General features: G+C 43.2%; 1 protein-coding gene across 4 annotated transcripts in view; it reads left to right on the top strand.

The window, feature by feature from the left end:
* The window catches only part of LOC310785602 (RAC-beta serine/threonine-protein kinase-like), a 52,828-nt gene that overhangs the window by 14,214 nt on the left and 18,307 nt on the right, over positions 1–20,307 (top strand). For all 4 annotated transcript variants that reach the window (XM_083646734.1, XM_083646733.1, XM_083646735.1 and 1 more), the window contains exons 4-10: positions 1,127–1,238; positions 11,615–11,765; positions 12,945–13,076; positions 13,360–13,425; positions 16,796–16,864; positions 16,996–17,118; positions 17,623–17,751. In XM_083646734.1, the coding sequence (XP_083502860.1) occupies positions 1,127–1,238; positions 11,615–11,765; positions 12,945–13,076; positions 13,360–13,425; positions 16,796–16,864; positions 16,996–17,118; positions 17,623–17,751 (782 nt within the window). The remainder of the gene's footprint in view (positions 1–1,126; positions 1,239–11,614; positions 11,766–12,944; positions 13,077–13,359; positions 13,426–16,795; positions 16,865–16,995; positions 17,119–17,622; positions 17,752–20,307) is intronic.

Genomic DNA, 20,307 nt, shown 5'->3' with positions numbered 1-20,307 from the left:
CCCCCTGGAACCATTTGTAAAACCCACCGTAACAAACCTAGGTGTGAAAATGGACAGTGATTTTAAACTCGACAAACAGATTAACTCTGTGATAAAATCTAGCTTTTTCCAGCTGAGGCTTTTATCTAAGGTCAAGCCTTTTTTAACCTTTTATGACCTGGAAAAACTTATTCATGCTTTTATCTCAAGCAGACTCGACTACTGCAACGCCCTTTATGTTGGGGTGAGCCAGGCCTCCCTCTCACGCTTACAGCTGGTCCAGAACGCTGCAGCTCGCCTTTTAACAGGAACTCACAAGCGTGAACACATCACCCCTGTACTGGCCTCCCTCCACTGGCTGCCTGTTCGTTTTAGAATCCATTTTAAGATTTTATTGTTTGCTTTTAAATCGCTAAATGGATTAGCCCCAACCTATCTCTGAGCTTTTAATTCAGTATGCCCCGACTAGGTCACTCAGGTCCGCTGACCAGTCTCTTCTGGCCGTCCAGAAGGCAAGGCTCAAGCTCAGGGGAGATCGCGCCTTTGCAGTTGCAGCCCCCGCGCCTTTGCAGTTGCAGCCCCCAAACTGTGGAACGAGCTCCCGCTGCATGTTAGGCTGGCCCCTACACTGCCCATCTTTAAATCTCGCCTCAAAACACATTTTTACGACTTGGCGTTTAATTAGAACCTAGTATGGGAGTCGCGTTTTTTCTACTTTCTGTTTTTTGTCACTATTTTAACTTCTGTCTTATTTGTCTGTGCTGAGTATTTTCTTTTGTCACTGCTATTTTTGTTTGAGTGTACAGCACTTTGGTCAACTCTGTTGTTTTAAATGTGCTTTATAAATAAAGTGGATTGGATTGGATTGGATTGGAAGTAGGCAGCTTTGCACGACAGACAGACACAAGTCACAACGTAATAAACGTTTATATAATTATACAGCTCTGGGACCCAACAAATCAATACCCTGTTCACACTCAGCAGACAGCTCTACTTGCCTGATGCAGCCGGTCTCCATTTCTCCAAACTGGGACCACGCCGGCTGCATTCTACTGCATTTAGTGCACTGACAGTGTCGGCAAATACCTCATACAACCCCACATCAAAAAATCTGAACTATCCCTTTAATCTCTCATCTTTTTCACAGAATGCCAGTTAATGAAGACTGAAAGACCCCGGCCCAACACATTTGTCATCCGTTGCCTACAGTGGACCACCGTTATTGAACGCACCTTTCATGTGGACACGAATGAGGAGAGGTGAGAACGGTGTTAAGTAAACTCTTGTATTGAGCATGTCAACTAATCGGTTTTTCACCAGGTTCTTGTAGCACTAAAGCATGAAGACTCTTAAGGGCTCTAACATAGTCTACACCAGTGGTTCTCAACCTTTTTACACCGAGTACCCCCTGAGAAATTAGTTGGCTCTCCAAGTACCCCCATATGACCAACGTTAAAATACAGTCTATTCAGCTGCACAGTTTACGCAGGAGGCACACTTATTCCTAATAATAACATCATTTATTGTTAACTTTTGTCAGCCACAGCCACAATGTACAAAGGGGCAGCACTAGAACTAGCAAACTCAAACAAAATAACATTAAGAACTGTATTTCAGCAAATGTAGGCCCTACTTCAAACACACACTCTCTCTCTCTCTAGCCGTTTTCACACATGCGCTTTTTACCGGTAAATGACCGGAAAGCGGTCTAATGCCTTAATGTGTGAAAGTTGTTTTCCGGTATAAGCGCGACCCCGTCATCGTGGACATAGAGAGCTCCAGGGATGACGTATTTTTGTAGGCTGAATGCGGAAGTCCCGAACTTCCTGGTTCTTCACTGTTTTTGTCTATGGGATTTTTGAATGGGTTTTTGGCGCGATGCTTCAAATAATGTCTGTGGGCAACGCAAGTTTAATCAAATGTGAACCAAGGTTCAGCGGGATAATCTTCACACATGAGGACCACTTTCATGAGTTTTGAAGCGTAACGGCCGGGACACACATCTTGCATGTGCGTGGCGTGTGCGTGTGCGTGGCGTGCTTGCTGCGGCTGGCACGCCCGCGGCATCCACACAGGCAGCGTGGCTGGTGCGTGCAGCTGCTGCGCTGCTGCCTGTCTGCCAACTATCTTCCTATAGAGTTTACCATTTATTAAATTTGCTATAAACAATACAATGATGATTTTAACTGAAGATCGCTTGGGCTCACTTCAGAATCGAGGCAGTATGATTTGTGTGTGTGTGTGTGTCTGTGTGTGTGTGGTGGGGAGGGGAGGAACGAAGCCACGTTGTAGCCTATCTGGTTTTCAGAGGGCAGGAGAACTGCAGCTGTGAGCTCAGCTCATCCTCTCGTCTCAAATCAAAACGAGCCTTGATTGGCAACCAGAGTCAAAAAAAATATGCCGCAAATTCGCCCAGAGAAATAAACACGGAAGTGTTGTGAGAATTTTATTGTTGATATAAAAGAGAATATGCTCTCAATTGTATAACATTGTAATTTAGGATGTTACCTGAACACAACACAGGTGGTTACAGCCAATGACATGCACGGAAAACGTATGTATGTGTGTGTGTGTCTCTGACCCAGTGTCAGTGTCAATAAACAGCTCCATGGGAGAAGAACCACAGAGAAAGAGAAACTGTTCCTCGTGTATATTATTTCCTCCGTCTTGCTGCTGCTCTGGGAGTGCACGCGAGAACTGCTGCATTAACCCACTCTGCTAACAGTTATTATGTCTGCTTTGAAAATAGTGCTTGTATGATATGATTATGAACAGAAATAGGTCATTTTTAATGTGTATTTCTGTAGAGACGCTAGAGACACGCGCGCGGAAAGCTGAAAAAATAGGCTTCGCTTCTATTCTCTAGATGACGCGCGTCTCACGCTCGCAAAACACGCGCCTGAGACGCGCGTCTGATGCCGGTGGTGTGGCTGCTGTAACCTGTTAACATGGGAACCGAAATGAAAACGCCACGCAGACGCCACGCAGACGCACAGCACACGCAAGATGTGTGTCCCAGCCGTAACTGCGAGCCCTAGAGGTAAAAAGCTTGTGCTAAGCTAATCCAGAACTACACACAGTGTCGCATAGGCGTCCACGCATTGATTGCGAGAGAAAGAATTTCCGCGTTCACTCGTGATGACGTATAATATCCGCGTCGACATTGTAGTCTCATTTAGCCGTTTGCTAGCTAGCCACCCTTTTAACACATTAGCCACTTTCACACATGAACTCCGGATCAGGTCAGGGTTGCCCCCCACTGAGCCTGCCCCGGATGATAGGTGAAGTGTACCCTTTCACACATGAGGCATGTTGCATTCACACATGAGTAGCACCTCCGCAGAGTTTGTAAAGTAGAGAGGGGGCGGGCGGCGGGGGTGGGGGAATTTGGGCATGACCACACAGTTGTGAAAACTAAAAATACATAATGGGCGATAACTGCCTAACGTTCACGGCATATAATCGTTTGCGCATAACGTTAGTAAGTAATTAATTAAACAACCCTACAACTCACGCCCAGATGCATCGATTTCCTCGAGTCGCAAGCAGTACAAACAAAACAGGTCTTTGCTATGTTCAGTCCTAAAATGCCTCAAACCTACTAGAATTATACAGAATACAGGAAGCTAGACGTTTTTACCTTCAAAATAAAATAAATGTTGTATTACTTAGTAACAAAAAATCAGGATGTCGACTCACTACGGGTTAAAATTGACTTTTCGAAGGGAGCAGATATTCTTCCAGTTTATCTCCGTTCTGTATCTTTCGAAACACACACAAAAAAACATTACACGTGCATTTACTTTATTTAATTGCCATTATTGCGAAGGTTATACCCGGAAGTTTTCGTTTTATACTGCCTGACTTGACGCTACTTGGAATTTGCGCGAACGCTGTGTAAACGTTAAATCAAAGACATGAACGCAACCAGATCCAGATACCCTACCTAGCGATGTCCAATACTGGGAAGCGGGACGACCCTCGCGTCCAAAAATGCTTATTAAATGTGTGTGCTGTGCGAAGCAGACATGAAATCAGATCAGAGCCATGAGCCTTTCAATCCAGCAATCCGCAACATGTTGGCTGTCGCACACGGAGCAGGTTTGAGCTTCATTTGGAAACCAAATGGCATGTGTTTTTTGCTGCTCATTCACATCGACTATTTATATAATAATAATCTGTCACGATCGTCTCTGTCCTCATGCACTCACGAGCTCACGGAGCTCTGGAGGGGGGGGGGGGGGGGACAATACGCTTCTGCGACTACGGCTGGGGGTACACTTCCCTCCGGCTAGGACGAGGCTCCGCGGGAGCGCGCATGAGACGCATGCAGACATTCACACATGACAGCCAGCCGGATAGCCTCTAGATAACTCCTGAATTCCAGACATGTGTGAAAGCAGCTATTGAGTGCCACAGCGCTTCAGTAAAATTGTCTGCAGCCTGTGCCAGATTCACTTCCATTCAGTTGAAAACAGCTATAGAATTTTTTCTATTATGGCTATATTGACGGGGCTGGACTTTAATGAAACATTGAACACTCCTGCTTCTTCCAAAGAAGAAATTTTGTTTCTAGACAGTTCCATTATGAAATGACACCCTCTGAAAAAAGTGCACTTTCAAGGGTTTTCTGTCGTTTTTTTTTACTTTCCAAGATATACCGGTAGTCACTTTTATGAATACCTTTTGCACTCTAATTTCGAGCACATTCACTGACTCTGGCTGGTGTTTTCTGATGTGGTGCCGTGGTGTGGTTTCTGTGCAGCCTGCACCCCCCACCCCCCCCCTCCCCCCTCTCCACCTCTGAGCTGCGGGCTCCTCCCACACGCACAGAGTTTGTTTTCTCGACTCCGTTTTTGCCCCGGACGGATCCCAGCGCGCATCAAGGAAATGATGCGCGCTGGCAAACGCGACTGAACGAAAAGGCTTGGCCGTTCGGCTTCGGATGCTGGCTTTCTGGCAGGAAATCGTGTGGAGATAGATAGAAGCATAAGAGCTCAGTTGTGAGCGCGGATGCAGCCGAGCCCACTCTCCGCTGCAGACAGAGCAATTTATACGGCTCTGGCTGAAGCATGCATCGGTTTCCCCTTTGATCACGTCTTTCCCTGCTGTCTCCTGTACAAAGTAAAGGATCTGAGGTGGGTGGCGCAGCTTCCGTGACGATGTTTAAGGTGGCGCCGTGTGATCCCTTGAAGGGATTCATGCTCACTGGCTAGGTACAACCTTAAACAGCAGAATTATGGAATAATATGAATTATGATTTTAGGACGTCCACAGACGTCCTTGGCACTCCTCGTTACTTTTTTTTAGGACGTGCACAGACGTCCTTGGCACTCAATGTGTTAACGGCACATAAAAGCTTCAAAACTCATAAAAGTGGTCTTCATGTGTGAAGATGATGTTACTAAACACTGGTTCGCGTTTGATTAAGCCAGCGTTGCCCAGAGAGATTATTAGAAGCATCGCGCCAAAAACCCATTCAAAACTCCCATAGGCAAAAACTGTGAAGAACCAGGGCTGTTAGCATCGATGATTTCCGGACTCGTTCCTGGAGCTCTCTATTTCACCAGTTTGTATGTTGTCAGAAGAGCGGTATGTGGCTGCTTCATGTGTGGGCGTGCTCCCCCCGCCTCCCCTCTCTGCTCGCACTCTGGCCAGAGTCCTTCAGTCCAGCCCGACAGGGACACAGACAGCGAAAATGGCAGCGGCTTGAGTCTTGCAAGCCGCCCAACGCTTGTTGAGAAAGCAAATGCACGAAGCGAAATGTGGAAGTATTTTGCTTACGTTGCTGACAGCGAAGGCAAGCCCCCTGGACACATCAAACGAAGCCAGTCTGTAAAAAGTGCTTCAACGCGACGCAGGTGAACGGATAAACATCGAACCAGCCAGGCTATTTCTCTCCGACAGGGATCCCTACTTTTTCAAAGATTTCAGTTCAAAGACTGGTTAGCGAATGTGAAGGATACAACATGCATGCCCTCTTAAGTCAAACGAGTGTGATTTATTGTGTGACAAGCAAACTTATTTCACCATCAGAGTTTTGCCGACCCCCAAAATAAGGAGGATTCCCCATCCAAGTGCACACGTCACTCCCCACCCGCTCTGCAGTGCCGCCCCCCCCCCTCAAATACAGGCAATTTCGCTGCTATATTCACACGTGAGCTCTCAGGTGTGAAGGGAAATTCCGGGAAATGGCCGATATTGATTTACAGGCAATTTTCATGTACGCATGTGTGAAAACGGCATCTCTCTCTCTCTCTCTCTCTCACACACACACACACACACACACACACACACACACACACACACACTTGTGCATTTGACTCTACTGCCCACTGGTGGATGTATTGCTTAACATGATACCAACGTGAAAGACGTGAGCAGTGACGATGACACCGTTCGAAACAGACACATTTATTTTCATATGAAAATGGAGTATAAATGAGCCTTTACCCTAGCCGAGCAAAAAAAGGTGACGGACCTAAGTTCAACATGCCTTTAAGTCAGGAGTGAGTAACATTTTTTTCCACAGGGCCTTACTGACCTAGATAAAGTAAGTGAAGGGCCACACATTGGACAATTCAATTGAAACATGAACACATAGTACTGAATTATGTTAAACTACATGAATTTGGTAGATTGCTTTACAATAGGCTTGCCAGCGCAGAAGGCCTGGGTCCCAGCTGTAAGTGTCAATATGATGTACTCTGAGATTACAATGAAACAATTTACTTACCGGTACATAAAACAATTCACTTAAATGCACTATCAACTTTTAAATTAGCTTACATCTTACCAATTATCTGATGTGTACTAGGGATGTTCATTTTGAAAATTTTCCAAAATCGATAATCGGTGAGAATTAACGATCAATTATCGATTATCGATTTTATTAATACTTAGAAAATTTTCAATATTTTCATTTTTTTTTTTTTTTTTTTTTTTTTTTTTAACAAAATGAATGCCTATGGCAGAAAATACGAAAGACAACGTGTTCTCCTCAATGAACTCTTTATTTCAATGTGTCTCCTCTTCAACACTGCTGTCCCCGGCGCATGCCGGTGTGAATTTCTCATGTTTAAAACAGTTTTGTTGGCACAAAGGCCCATGCCCAGCCAGAAAACTAGAGACTATATGAAGCTCCACCTCACGTTAGTCGGCTGTGCAATGGAGTGGGGCGAGGAGGAACGAATTCCACCCAAACCTAGTCCAAAAAAAAAAAAAATTTTTTTTTTTTTTTTTTTTTTTTAATAATTAAAAAATCGATCCAAATGCCACAGGATCGATTCCAATCCTTAACGATCGATTATCGATTTTCGATAATTGATGAACATCCCTAATGTGTACCACTGCATAGGTCACTGATGAAACACATTGCATTTATGTTATAAATATGCACAGTGTTTCCCCTACCATTCTACAGGCCTGGCGGGCCCGCAAGGGCCAATGGCGCCCCCACCAGGCCACCTTTTTTTTTCCTTTTTTTTCTGCTCTCCCCAAAATTTCAATAAACCTTTATGGCATACTATTACAATACAATACTGGTGTTGACAGTAATAGAAGATGCCAAATCATTCAAAACAATAAGCATTTTGCTTTTAGGAGCATCGTGCCAGTGTGCAGCGCTGTTCCAAAACGTGTCAACGTGTGTCGTTGCCTGGGAAACGCACATCCCATAATACAACTGTTTTCGCATCGCATCCCATAATAGTATGATGATACTTGGGATGCCATTGCGAACATAGATGCGAACAGGTTAGCTAAAAGTTTAGCGTCGCCGGCGAGGGCCCCCGCCGTCGGGGTACGTTTCGAAATCCCTCCAGGCCTGAAACATTTTCTAGGGGAAACACTGGGCACTCCATGGCAGACTGTTTTCCAATTATCAAATTGAATAGTTAGCAATACAGACTTGTGTTAATCGTTCCCATTGAGATTTATTAATATAATGCTGCCTTTGATTGATTTTATTGGGGGTTGTTTTGTTTTCCTTTGAGGATGTTGTGGGCCGGATTGAGATGGTCCATGGGCTGGTTCTGGCCGTGGGGCCGTCATTTGCCCATGTGTGCTTTAAGTTGTACATTCTGAGCCTTTAATGAATCCTCACTTAAAGAGCAATCTCCCCAAAACTTGGTGCACAGTGCACCTTTAAGAACCATTAAGTGTCAGTGTGATCTCTGATCAAGTCTTCGTTTTCAAAGACCCCGTAGTTAAAGCCTTCCCAGTCTACACTAGAGCAGGCTGCGAGCAGTCTCCGTCCATATTAGCTTATACGAGACGCACGTTACATGACGCTACACATACACTGGCCATGCGCATGCCTCTAGTAATGGAGTCCACAACGAGAGGGCAGCAACTACGCCTAGGGCTGTGAATCTTCACTGGCCTCACGATTCGATTCGATTACGATTCATCTGTCAACGATTCGATTCGATTCCACGATGTATCACGATACAGCTCAAAGTATTGCAGCTCCAAGTATCAAATCCTCAATTTTCTGTATTATTACTGCACATGGCTACTTTTTCATCAATTAATACAAGCAGTCAGATAAATATCAAGGCCCTTTTTTACTTAGAAAGTGCTTAAATCTGAATGTCAACAGACATTTAAACATAAACGATTCAACGATTCATCTGTCTTCGATTCGATTCACACGTCCGCATCGCGATGCATCGATTATACGATTAATTTTGACACCCCTAACGCCTACGGTCAAGGCAAAGAAGAAGAAGGAGCAAACGGTCAGAAAACAGCGTTACCTTTATGATCTTTTAATAATGTTAGTAGACACATAACTGTAGGTTATAGATACCCGTTATGAGGCCAGTTGATCAGAAATAGCGCCTATTTCGAAATCGGACTTTTGAGGGCAGGGGGTCCAGCCAGCACATCGACCATGCTAGCTGATGGAAACTTACTTCAGAGCTGCTCGCTTGGACCATCGACATATAATAAAGATTCATATTTATCTCAGTGGCCTGGACACATTTACGTCCGTGATACCCGGGCGAAAGGGTCTGTGCGGTTCTGTGGTGATTAGCTCATGTCTTTGTAGCATTATTATTACATAACCGCAAAAGGGTGCGATTATATATATATATATTTTTTAAATCTCTGTGTGTGTGTGCATGTGCGCTTGGTCTAACTCACGTTACATTCAACGCAGCAAATAAACAAACAAGCTCTGCCATCACAGTCACACTGGACATCAACACTAGCGGGAGACTTCTCCCACCTCCAAATATACATCAATGTTATAAGGTTAAACATAAACATCTTACCGAGGGAGAGACAGCAGCCACCGCTAACAGCTAACTAAGCTAAGTGATAAGTGAGTAGCCGATCAGAAAATGGAATGGATGGAAACAGCCGTGTGATTAGTGAGAAAGTCGGTAAAAGAAGGAGAGAGCTGCAGGTGATTATGCAGAACTAGTGCACGTTAAGTGTACAGCAGGTAATGACCCACTGCGATGAAGAATATAGTAACATTAACCGAGAGCAGAGAAAACACTCGCAGCTGCAGAAGCAACATTCAGCGTCTGCATGTAAAGTCTGCACATAACACTCTCTCACAGCTGCAGATGCACCCTTCAGGGTCTGCATGTCAATTCTGTGCGTAACTCTCTCTAAAAAAAAAGAAAAGTCATGAGTGTGGCGTTGACTGTAATCTGTCGCTACCAAAGAAATAAGCTGCATGTGTACAGTACTTACTCATTGTATTACTGGGAAGACATGTAACTAACTTTGCAGTCTGAGCCATCTTACACAGCCTATGTGCTGTAACACAGTGCTGCAGTTTATGATTTTATTTTTGAGACCGGCATATGTCTCAAACAGACTGATATCACAGGATGTTGTGAAGAGTACATTTCTATATAATTTGTAAAGATTTTATTATAAAAAATATATGCTGTATTCTCTTATTTTTTGAAATATTATTTTATTTCAAATTGTTTTATTTATTTATTTTTTAATATATTTTAAATTGTAATATATTTCATGTAGCTATTTTAGTCTGTGATCCCGTGAAATCGTGGTATTTTTGTTCAAGGTTATACCATCAAAAACTCATACCGGCACATCCCTAGATACGATTTGTTTATATCGCAATCACAATCGCAAATCGCAATATTGTCCACAGTAATCGCAAATCGCACCTTTTCCCCAAATCGTGCAGCACTACATAGTACTATCAAATTTCTACCCCATTTCTGTGGATCCCACTCGCGTAGCACCACAACACGCTAAATCCCACTTGTTTGGGGGCAGAACACGCCAGGATTGGCCAATGCCAAATCCAGTCCCCAGAATTGTCAAATCAAATCATCGACATGCTATTGTGGCCGCCTCTCAACACTGTCATCTCAGACAAGATTTGTTTTCAGACTGAAACATCTCCGACCCTCGCGCTACTTGCGTTCCGTTTGGTTCAGTTGGCCTTTAACCTTGTCCATAGGTCCATTTGAAAAGTTAATGCAGGATTTAATTTGTTTAAAAACATGTGAAAAAAATATGGGGAAAAACACCTTCCTTTTTTAGAAGAAAATAACAGGCTTTTATTTTGTTAATGGACAGCCTGACAAGTCAGTGACGGGAGTGGCTCCCACGTGCACGTCTGCCTCTCCCCTCCCCTCTGCTAATGCTAGCTAGCTTAGCAAGTAGACTCACTGTCACAGTGTCACTGGACATTTTTCCTCAATGAAAATTGTTGTAATGCACTTTATGGAAGTGACCAAAATGTAACATTGATGACTTACCATACACATATGTCACATATGTTTCCAATGAGATGATGACGTGCTGCTCCACTACTAAACCTAACCAACCATGTCAGCATAACTTCCAGAGTGCCTTGCGCCACCAGCACCGTAGAAAGCCGAGCAGTGGGGAGGGGGGCTGTCACCAGGGTTGGGGGCCCGCAGCCAGCCAGATGACAACACAGTCACAGACTTCCCAGGACTCCCGTCGCCTACATCACAGCTTTGGGGTCCCAAGATGTCAAAATAAAATGCACAAAAAGTAAAATGACCCCAGAAGTCACTGTAGTGCACACGCGCGTGGAGTGCACATGCGATGGAATTGCAAAAAAAAAAAAATGTTTTTACAGTGCACCTGAAAGCAACATGCAATATACCCGCTGAATAAGTGTCCAAATGTTCATGTCATTCTGGCCAATACTCCACTTCTGTTATAACATTTCAGTCTGGGATATGGAATAGGCTATCTTTCAATAATCTTTATGACTAAAAGGCTAAAAGTAATCTCATGTGTAAGAAATGACTGTTCTACAGTCATTTAGACATTTAACAAAAATCAGGAGTGTTGGCAGGTATAATCTCCAATGTGTGGCCCTTCGCTTCTGTAAGTCAGTATGGCCCTCAGGGGAAAAAAAATTGCCCACCCCTGCTGTAGTGTATATGTAAGTGTCTTACTGTGAGAATCCAGTTCCTACATCAGTTTCTTACACATTGACTCACTGGGGTCTCTGCACCATGCTCTTTAATAACTCCTAAGTGTCAGTGTGATCTCTCTTTCTCTGACGCCCCCCCCCCCACACACACACACCTACACACCTTTAAGAACTCCTAAGTGTCAATGTGATCTCTGATTCCCCCCCCCCCCCCCCCGGTCTCAGAGAGGAGTGGATGAGAGCGATCCAATCCGTGGCCAACGGTCTGAAGATGCGCGAGCAGGAGGAGGAGGAACCCATGGATCTGTTCGGCTCCCCCAGCGAATGCAGCCTGGAGGAGATGGAGGTGGCCATGTCCAAGAGTCGCACCAAAGTGGTGAGAAGATCTTTTGTTGTGTACATATAACATGGGGTTGCTATATACTGTATATATATTTCAATTTTTTCGGAAGAGTACATGAACAAAACAAACAGGCTCAGACACAGGAAAGAAAAAGAAAGAAAAGCGTACATGTAATATCGACACTCAATATTACAATGTGGTGCTACCAGCCACATAGGGTGCTTATGTGCTTGTAGGAAATGTTGTGTACGGGTCCCACGCAAGGGGTCCGTGAGAAGCCAGCCGGGCAAGTCACTCGCCGCCCCTAACCTCGTCAAGGTAGGCCAGAAACAGGTTCCAAATTGTTAGAAACTTAAGTGAGTTTGTTCTCAGTGATCCAAGTCTCTCCATCCTTATAACAGAGAACCAAAGAACAGTTGACCCATTAGTCTTTTACCTACACTTAGTAAAATATTGGAAAGTATAATTAGTAAACAGATTTGGTCATTATGGAAGCTAATGATTTAATTTCTGCCCGTCAACATGCATACCGTAAGGACTATTCCACGGGGACTGCCCTTAGAGGTGACTGATGACTCACCTGGCTGACTCTCCCTTGCGCGGGATCCCACGCACATTTCTTGCAAGCACATTGACACTTTACGTGGCTGCTATCACTATGTATGCTGAAAAGTTGATATATGTATGTTTTTGTTTTTGTCTTTGTTTGAGCCTGTTGTTCTGTTCTGTTTTGTTCTGAAAATTGTAAAATAAAATATACTGTATATTAAAAAATAAATAAAAAAGGCCAGAACGCAACTACAGTTTGCCGTTTTTATGCAGAGACCATTGTCATCTAAACGTGGCCTGAATGTGATTGACAGTAGGCCTGACAACTTCTGGTCGGTTGGTCGATACACTCCAGTCCGTCCAAAATTCGCATTCGTCGGACTCTCGGATCTCTGGTGTTAATTTCCTAAGAGAGAATCAATTTCATAAGAAGAAAAGCACTCCGTAACGAAAGTAACGTGCTGCAGATGCAACACGGACCTTTTCTGGAAGCGCACCGCACATACTGTAGGAGCAGAAGTGACAGAACAGGCTACTGCATTTTGCAGGCAGGCTGAAAGGAGAGCAAACAGCGGAGCGCCGAAAGTAGCAATTAAATGGGTAAGCTATCAATGCTATGAAAGCTATCATCCTCAAGAACAACCTTGTCTGTCTACCTTCTAGACAATGAATGACTTTGAATACCTGAAGCTGCTGGGCAAGGGGACGTTTGGGAAGGTGATCCTGGTCAAAGAGAAGTCCACTGGTGTACACTATGCCATGAAAATACTGCGCAAAGAGGTCATCATAGCCAAGGTAAACAAGAAATGTGTACACACAATGCATTACAGATATACAGTATCAACTGCGTATTCTGATTTCTGTTCGCTTGCAAGTGCGAAGAACGTTTGACCGCGTTATGTAAAAAAACAATGTCAAACCAGGTTAACATCATACACTGGAGCGGTGTTATGTTGTATACAGTTTCCAGCGTTTCTGACAATAATCTGTGTGTGTGTGTGTGTGTGTGTGTGTGTGTGTGTGTGTGTGTGCGTGCGCGTGTGCGTGTGCATGTGTACGCGTGCTTGTGCGTGCGTAGGATGAGGTGGCCCACACAGTTACAGAAAGCAGAGTGTTACAGAACACACGGCACCCCTTCCTCACGGTGAGTGCAGCGTCCTTTACTTGCACAGAAGGTTAGAGTGCTGCAGGGAGAGAGCTGCTACAAGCAGGCAGGCCCCATCTCAAACACAACAGCCAGCACTCATCTGTATGCCCTCAGTGCTGAGCCCCTATTTGATGGTTCCCTCAGTCTGTATGCCCTCAGTGCTGAGCCCCTATTGGATGGTTCCCTCAGTCTGTATGCCCTCAGTGCTGAGCCCCTATTTGATGGTTCCCTCAGTCTGTATGCCCTCAGTGCTGAGCCCCTATTTGATGGTTCCCTCAGTCTGTATGCCCTCAGTGCTGAGCCCCTATTGGATGGTTCCCTCAGCTACTTACAGTCTGTATGCCCTCAGTGCTGAGCCCCTATTGGATGGTTCCCTCAGCTACTTACAGTCTGTATGCCCTCTCAGTGCTTAGCCCTTATTGGATGGTTCCCTCAGCTACTTAGTCTGTATGCCCTCTCAGTGCTTAGCCCTTATTGGATGGTTCCCTCAGATACTTACAGTCTGTATGCCCTCAGTGCTGAGCCCCTATTGGATGGTTCCCTCAGATACTTACAGTCTGTATGCCCTCAGTGCTGAGCCCCTATTGGTAGGATCCCTCGGCTACTTGGCTCACAACAAGCAATGCTCCTCAGCATTTTTGACAGTATATTGTTTAGCCACTGTGTATGCCGGTTTGCATTGCGGTGTTGCCAAACAGCTGGAATGTGAGTGCATTGTCTGAATTCTCATTTTTAGCTAAATGCAACAGAAATTGTGACTTTTTTGGTCACATTCAAGCTAAATACCTTCTTGATCAAGTGTAGTGATGCTTGTTGTTTTGTTTGTAGTACGTTTAGACCAGGGGTGGGCTACATTCTGGCCAATACTCCACTTCTGTTATAACATGTCAGTCTGGAATATGCAATAGCTTTCAATAATCTTTATGACTAAAAGGCAAAAAGTAATCTCATGTGTAAGAAATTACTGTTCTACATTTAAGTAGAAATTAAAATAATTAACTCATTGGTTTTGGATTTATTTAGCTTCAAGAGTGCATTTTTGTTCGTGTGACCCTCAACACAGGCTTTGAGAATCCCGGGCCACTTACTGATACTTATGCTTAAATTAAGCCACTCATATTCTGGTTGATTTCAAGAAAAACATTTTGGCTAGTGGAAATTCTAATTGGCTGGTAACTTTAAAATCTAGCAGCCATATTGGCAGGTGGTCAAACAAGTTAATTTCAAGCCCTGCAGGGAGAGCAGGTGGTGACATAGGAGTGAGTGAGAAAAGGATAAAATATTGGTTGACTGAATAATGACATCACAACTGTTAATTTAAAATGAGTTATTCCTCTAAACCTGGCTTCAAATGCCCCAAATATTTTGCGCCAGCCCCCGGCCCTCAACAAAATCTGGCCCTCTGGTAGAGAGGACATTTTTTTGTGGCCTTCTCTATCATCAAAGTTGCCCATCCCTGGTTTAGACTAACATAGTATTTTGAAGGCTGATGATGATATGTTTGAATTGATATATATTCTATATTATTTATTATTATATCTATCTATATTCTGTGCTGAAATTAGTAAATCTTGTCCTTTGAAACATCATTCAGATCATCATAGCACATTAAAGCTCTCATTGACTGTGTTTACATGGACATGAGTATCCCGGTTATTATCGGGGTTTTGAAGTATCCCGTTTTTGTGTGTTTGCGCATGTAAACATCATATCCTCATTTCAGAATCCTGGATAAGCCCTTATCCCAGTTTTGAGAAACCCGATTATGCTAACTGGAGTACTCCGAAAGGAACCGGAATACTGCTGCATGTATACTGTACATCTTATGCTGGCTTCCTGCACAGGCCCGGCTTCAGCCAGGTCTCACTTCTGGAGTGATGAAGAAAGCATCGAAGAAGTATGTAGTATACAGACTATAGGATGAAGGTGTTGTGACTAAAATGAAAGAAAGAAGCAGCACGCAAACGGGGACAGACCACTGTGAAGAGGGGATCCAAGGGAATCCCACACAATCTTGGCCCAAAAAAGGTGAATCCTGTCACACACCCAATACAAGCGTAAATAAAATAATAATAATGATGATGTCGGTTTGTGTTATAAAGATCACAGCACAAATAGCATGCAGTAATCAGTAACCCGGGATACTTGTACTCATCATGTATACAGGGATATGAATAACCTGATTTCTCTGTGTTCCATGTAAACGCCATATCTCGAATATGATCAAAACCAGGAAACCAGCCTCATAACCGGGATACTCATGTCCATGTAAACGCAGTCATTGAAAGCCATACTAATGAAATAGTTTGGAGGTGAGTTATCAGCTCCTTAAAGCAGCGTAAGGCAGGGTTTACGTATCCTCCCACACCACACTGGAATGACTTCTCTGCTCAGACATCTGATGTGAAAATAAAAAATATATCCACCTTATTTCTGGCTGCCATGATGCCTATGGGTTTTTCTTCCGGTGTGATCCTCCCAGCCTTATTCCTGACAGCTTGACACACGTCTGGGCGAACGGAACAAATCACTAATCAGGTCCAGCTGGGCAAAAATCTCATCGATAAATATCCCTTTACGAGCGCAGTGCATCATGGGTAATCGCCTACTGTGGCTAATATTAGCCGCTAGTTATGTTACATGGCAGTAAAACGCCACTGAATGACCAAATTTGTTGGCGTTGGCCAATCCTGGCGTGCTCCACCCCCAAATCGATTGTGTTCTGGCGCAAAGCGAGTGGGACGAAACCGTCTCGAGCCAACTACGTTATCTGGAGCAGCGCAGTAAATACAATATTCCTGGAATGCAAGTTTAACTAAACAGTTACAGTACATGTCCTCTGCATTCTACATCAAATGAAGACATTACCGTTTGTTTTATTTTGTATGTTACATAGTTATTGGCCAAGTTATGTTAGTTTATTGGGGAGGAATTCTGCTAGGGTAAAGAAGGGAGTATAGGCGGCCATCTTGCCTGCAGAGTTTTCAAATCAACCGTTTTAGGAAATGGCAAGCTGCAACCATCAGGTCACTTAAACCGGACCTTGTACCCATAATTATTTTTACAGGGCATTAAAAAATAAGGTGGATAGATTCACTCACTTTTGGGTTATCATATCGGAGGTGGATGACATGGACTGACTGAGCTGCAATTTTTAATAAAGTGCCAACAATGTCCTGATATAATATCACAGTCATCAGAAAACAAATACCTTGGTGTATATCTAGATTTGGGCCTGACCGATACTGGATTTTTAGGGCCGATACATTTATTAGGGAGTTAAAAAAATCAGATAATCTGTCTGGCTCTAATCTAGGTCATACAATGTGTTTGTTTTGTTTCTTACCTTATACTTCTCATCTTCCAGACACTGAAATATGCTTTCCAAACCCATGATCGGCTGTGCTTTGTAATGGAATATGCCAACGGAGGCGAGGTGAGGACGCCACCCACACCATATTTACAGTACATCCACAGCACAGATCACACATGGTGTCAACGACTTGGCACGCATGTTCGCTCCTCCAAATCCTCTCCAACCTCTTAATCTGCTCTCGCCTCCCTCAGCTCTTCTTCCACCTGTCACGGGAGCGAGTGTTCACGGAAGACCGGGCGCGATTCTATGGCGCTGAGATCGTGTCGGCACTGGAGTACCTCCACTCACGTGATGTTGTTTACCGGGATCTAAAGGTGAAAACCCTCCGTCTTGACTTATTCAACTCTCACATCATCATGACTTCAGAGTACTGTATATGGTGGGAGAAAGATAATGATATAATCACACTAAAGTCTGGGATGAGTGACTAGTGGTAAAACCAAGAAGCGGGCAGGAAAGATCATCGCCGACCCCTCCCATCATTGTCATCATCTTTTCCAAAGACTTCCACTCGGTAAAAGGTTCCAGTCTATCAGGACCAGAACCTCATGCTACCTGAACAGTTTCTATCCCATGGCTGTGGGGCTCACAAACAAGCCCCCTGCCCCCCACTGATTCTGAGACTTCCAAACCTCTCCCCCTCCTCTCTGTTACTCACACAAACACACAATGCACTGTGCCCCTGCACAGGTAAAGTAATGTGGAGGCTCTTTTGTCGCCTCATGTTTAGTTGGAAAATATTAAACCAATGAGTCACAACAAGTGATCTACGTATAATATTTTTTCTAATAATGACATGTAAACATGTTCCCTCTCAGCTGGAGAATCTGATGCTGGACAAGGACGGCCATATAAAAATCACAGATTTTGGCCTTTGTAAGGAGGGCATCACTCCAGATGCCACAATGAAGACCTTCTGTGGAACCCCTGAGTACCTGGCACCCGAGGTAACGCACAGACGATGACACCTTATGGGTAGGGCTGGGCGATATGGCCTCTAAAGAATATCTCGATATTTTTCGGCTATATCGCGATACACGATATATATCTCGATATTTTGAAATCTCTCATAAATGCTCAATTTAACCCTTCAGGGTTCATACACATTTTGACCAATGGATTTCCATGACTTTTCCATGGCTTTAAACCAAATTTCCATGACCAAACATTTTGTAAAGTCTCGGTGTATACATGAAAAAGTCAGTGAGTAAAATATTCTATGTAATGTAACTACTAACAGATTACAATAATTGAAAAACTAACATGGTCATTACTAAAACACCTTACTAGCCCCAACACTGATGACAACAAAGATCTTAGTAGGGCTGGGCGATATGGACCAAAAATCATATCTCAGTATTTTTAGGCTGAATGGCGAAATATGATATATCTTGGTATTTTCTACAAAGTGGGCTAGATTTTCAATTGTAAATTGGGCTGGGCGATATGGACTCTTACAAAATATATTTACACAATGTGATTTTTAATAAATAATCATCAGTGAATAACAATATAATGAATAACAGCTAGAACAGTGGTAAGCTCAGAAAGTGACTTCACTTTACTGCAGCCTTTAAAACCAGGAAAAGACGAGTATGCAGTATCACGATATTACCATAACAAAATCTAAAACGAGATCTAGGTTTCATCTAGTCACAATATTGGCCAGACCTAACCTTGAGTGCCACGAAGAAACGCTGAGACACAATTTGCAGAAAAACATTATTAAAGTTGATTATCAATCTGCTTCTTTAAATGGTGTAGTGATGATAAATTACTTCGTTTTGAGACGCGCGCACACACATGCACCTCGCTGTGTTGACTTGACTCACTAGGGTTGACTTTATTATGGAGCCGACGGGTTTGGTGCATGTTTTGCAGATAACCGTTGTTTGTTCAACATCGTCCTTGCGATACCCAAACCACTGACAGATGATGGATCCAGTGCTGTTTCTTTTTGCAACAAATTTGTCCGCCTCTGGCTCCATTTTCCATACCCTTTCTCTACTACTAGCTCTCAGGTTCTTACTCTCATCCTCCACGCTGCCTTGACGGCGTTTCTTCTAGGCGAGTGTCTGTGACGTCGCGTAGCGCGGGTGGCTGTCTGTGATGTCGTGTAGCGCGGGCGAGTGTGTCAGCTGGGAATATGCTTGATGGTTTGACGCGTTTGACTTATGCATGTGATTCCCCCTCCCCTCCTGTTTGTCTGAGTGTGAGAGGGAGAGCTGACAAGAGGAAACATGAATCGAGTCAGGCTTAAGTTATAAACAATGCGTGACAATTATACTTGAATGTTCACGATATAGTAATTAACTACATCTCACGTGGCACAAGCCGAGATAAATTGAGTATATTCGATATATCGCCCAGCCCTACTTATGGGGGGAGGGCGGGCTGGCTGGCTGGGGGATCGATACAGCATTGTATCACATTAATTTGCATTGCAATATTGTATCGATCCCCAGATGTCAAGTTCGATCTTTGAAAATTGTAACAATATTTTATTATGACTTAAAGTGTAACTAACCCCCAAACACTTTTTTCCAGCTTTTAAATGGGCCATTCTACCGAATTGGTTAAAATTGCAGTCCCACAATAAAAAACACATTTAAAAAAACAATTAAATATTCAAACCTTGGATATTTAGTAATGTCATGTTGTGATCTATTTAATCCCAAGGCATTAATTCAGATAGCAATACATTCAATATATAAATTATTCACCTTTTTATGTGACTTTCTATTGGGAGGCGGCTGTCCCAACCTCTAACCCCTCAATTTAAATTACTGAAAATACTATTAAAATGATTTTCTTAATATTTTACAACTGTGTTTTTTTATGTGTCTTTGTGATCTATTTTAAAGGGAAGTTGAAATATTTAAATAGATTTTGTGGTTTTGTTGGAAATTCAAGAAATATATCCCAAAAAAGCGGTCCCATGTTTTCATGTCACTACCGAAATACAAAGAGTTTTAGTCCATAGGTGGAGCCTGGTTTCAGCCACACCCCTACCATTTTCACCAGGAAGTGACATAGGGTTCCTGTCTCTCATGGCCTCATGGTGAGTATAGAAGTTGTAATATCTTGAAGTAAATGTGTTCCAACGTCTGAAAGTCAACGTGTGGTTTTAAGGAATGTCACTACCGAACACATAATTTCTGCAATTAAATAAATGTTCTTGTTTTTATTCAAAAGGGTTATGTTTTTATCTATGTACATCTTTTCAAAGCTGTGGTTGCTAGCCATGATTAACCTAGCATTGTTGTGTTATGCTAAGAACTAGCTAGCGTTGTCACTACCAAAACAGTCACTACCGAAATATATGATAATGTTTCGGTTGTGACCTGATGGTTTCGGTAATGACAAAAATTGATGTTCATTGTTTTTATACATATGATTAAACTTTATTTTTTAAACATATAGATAATTTCTGATAATTACTATAATAATTAATATTTTTCTATTTTATTATGTGGTTTCCCAGGGAGAGAGAAGATCACCAA

The sequence above is a fragment of the Poromitra crassiceps genome, assembly GCF_964638095.1.
Source record: "Poromitra crassiceps genome assembly, chromosome: 1".
NCBI lineage: Eukaryota > Metazoa > Chordata > Actinopteri > Beryciformes > Melamphaidae > Poromitra > Poromitra crassiceps.
This window is presented reverse-complemented; position numbering and strand designations above follow the sequence as displayed.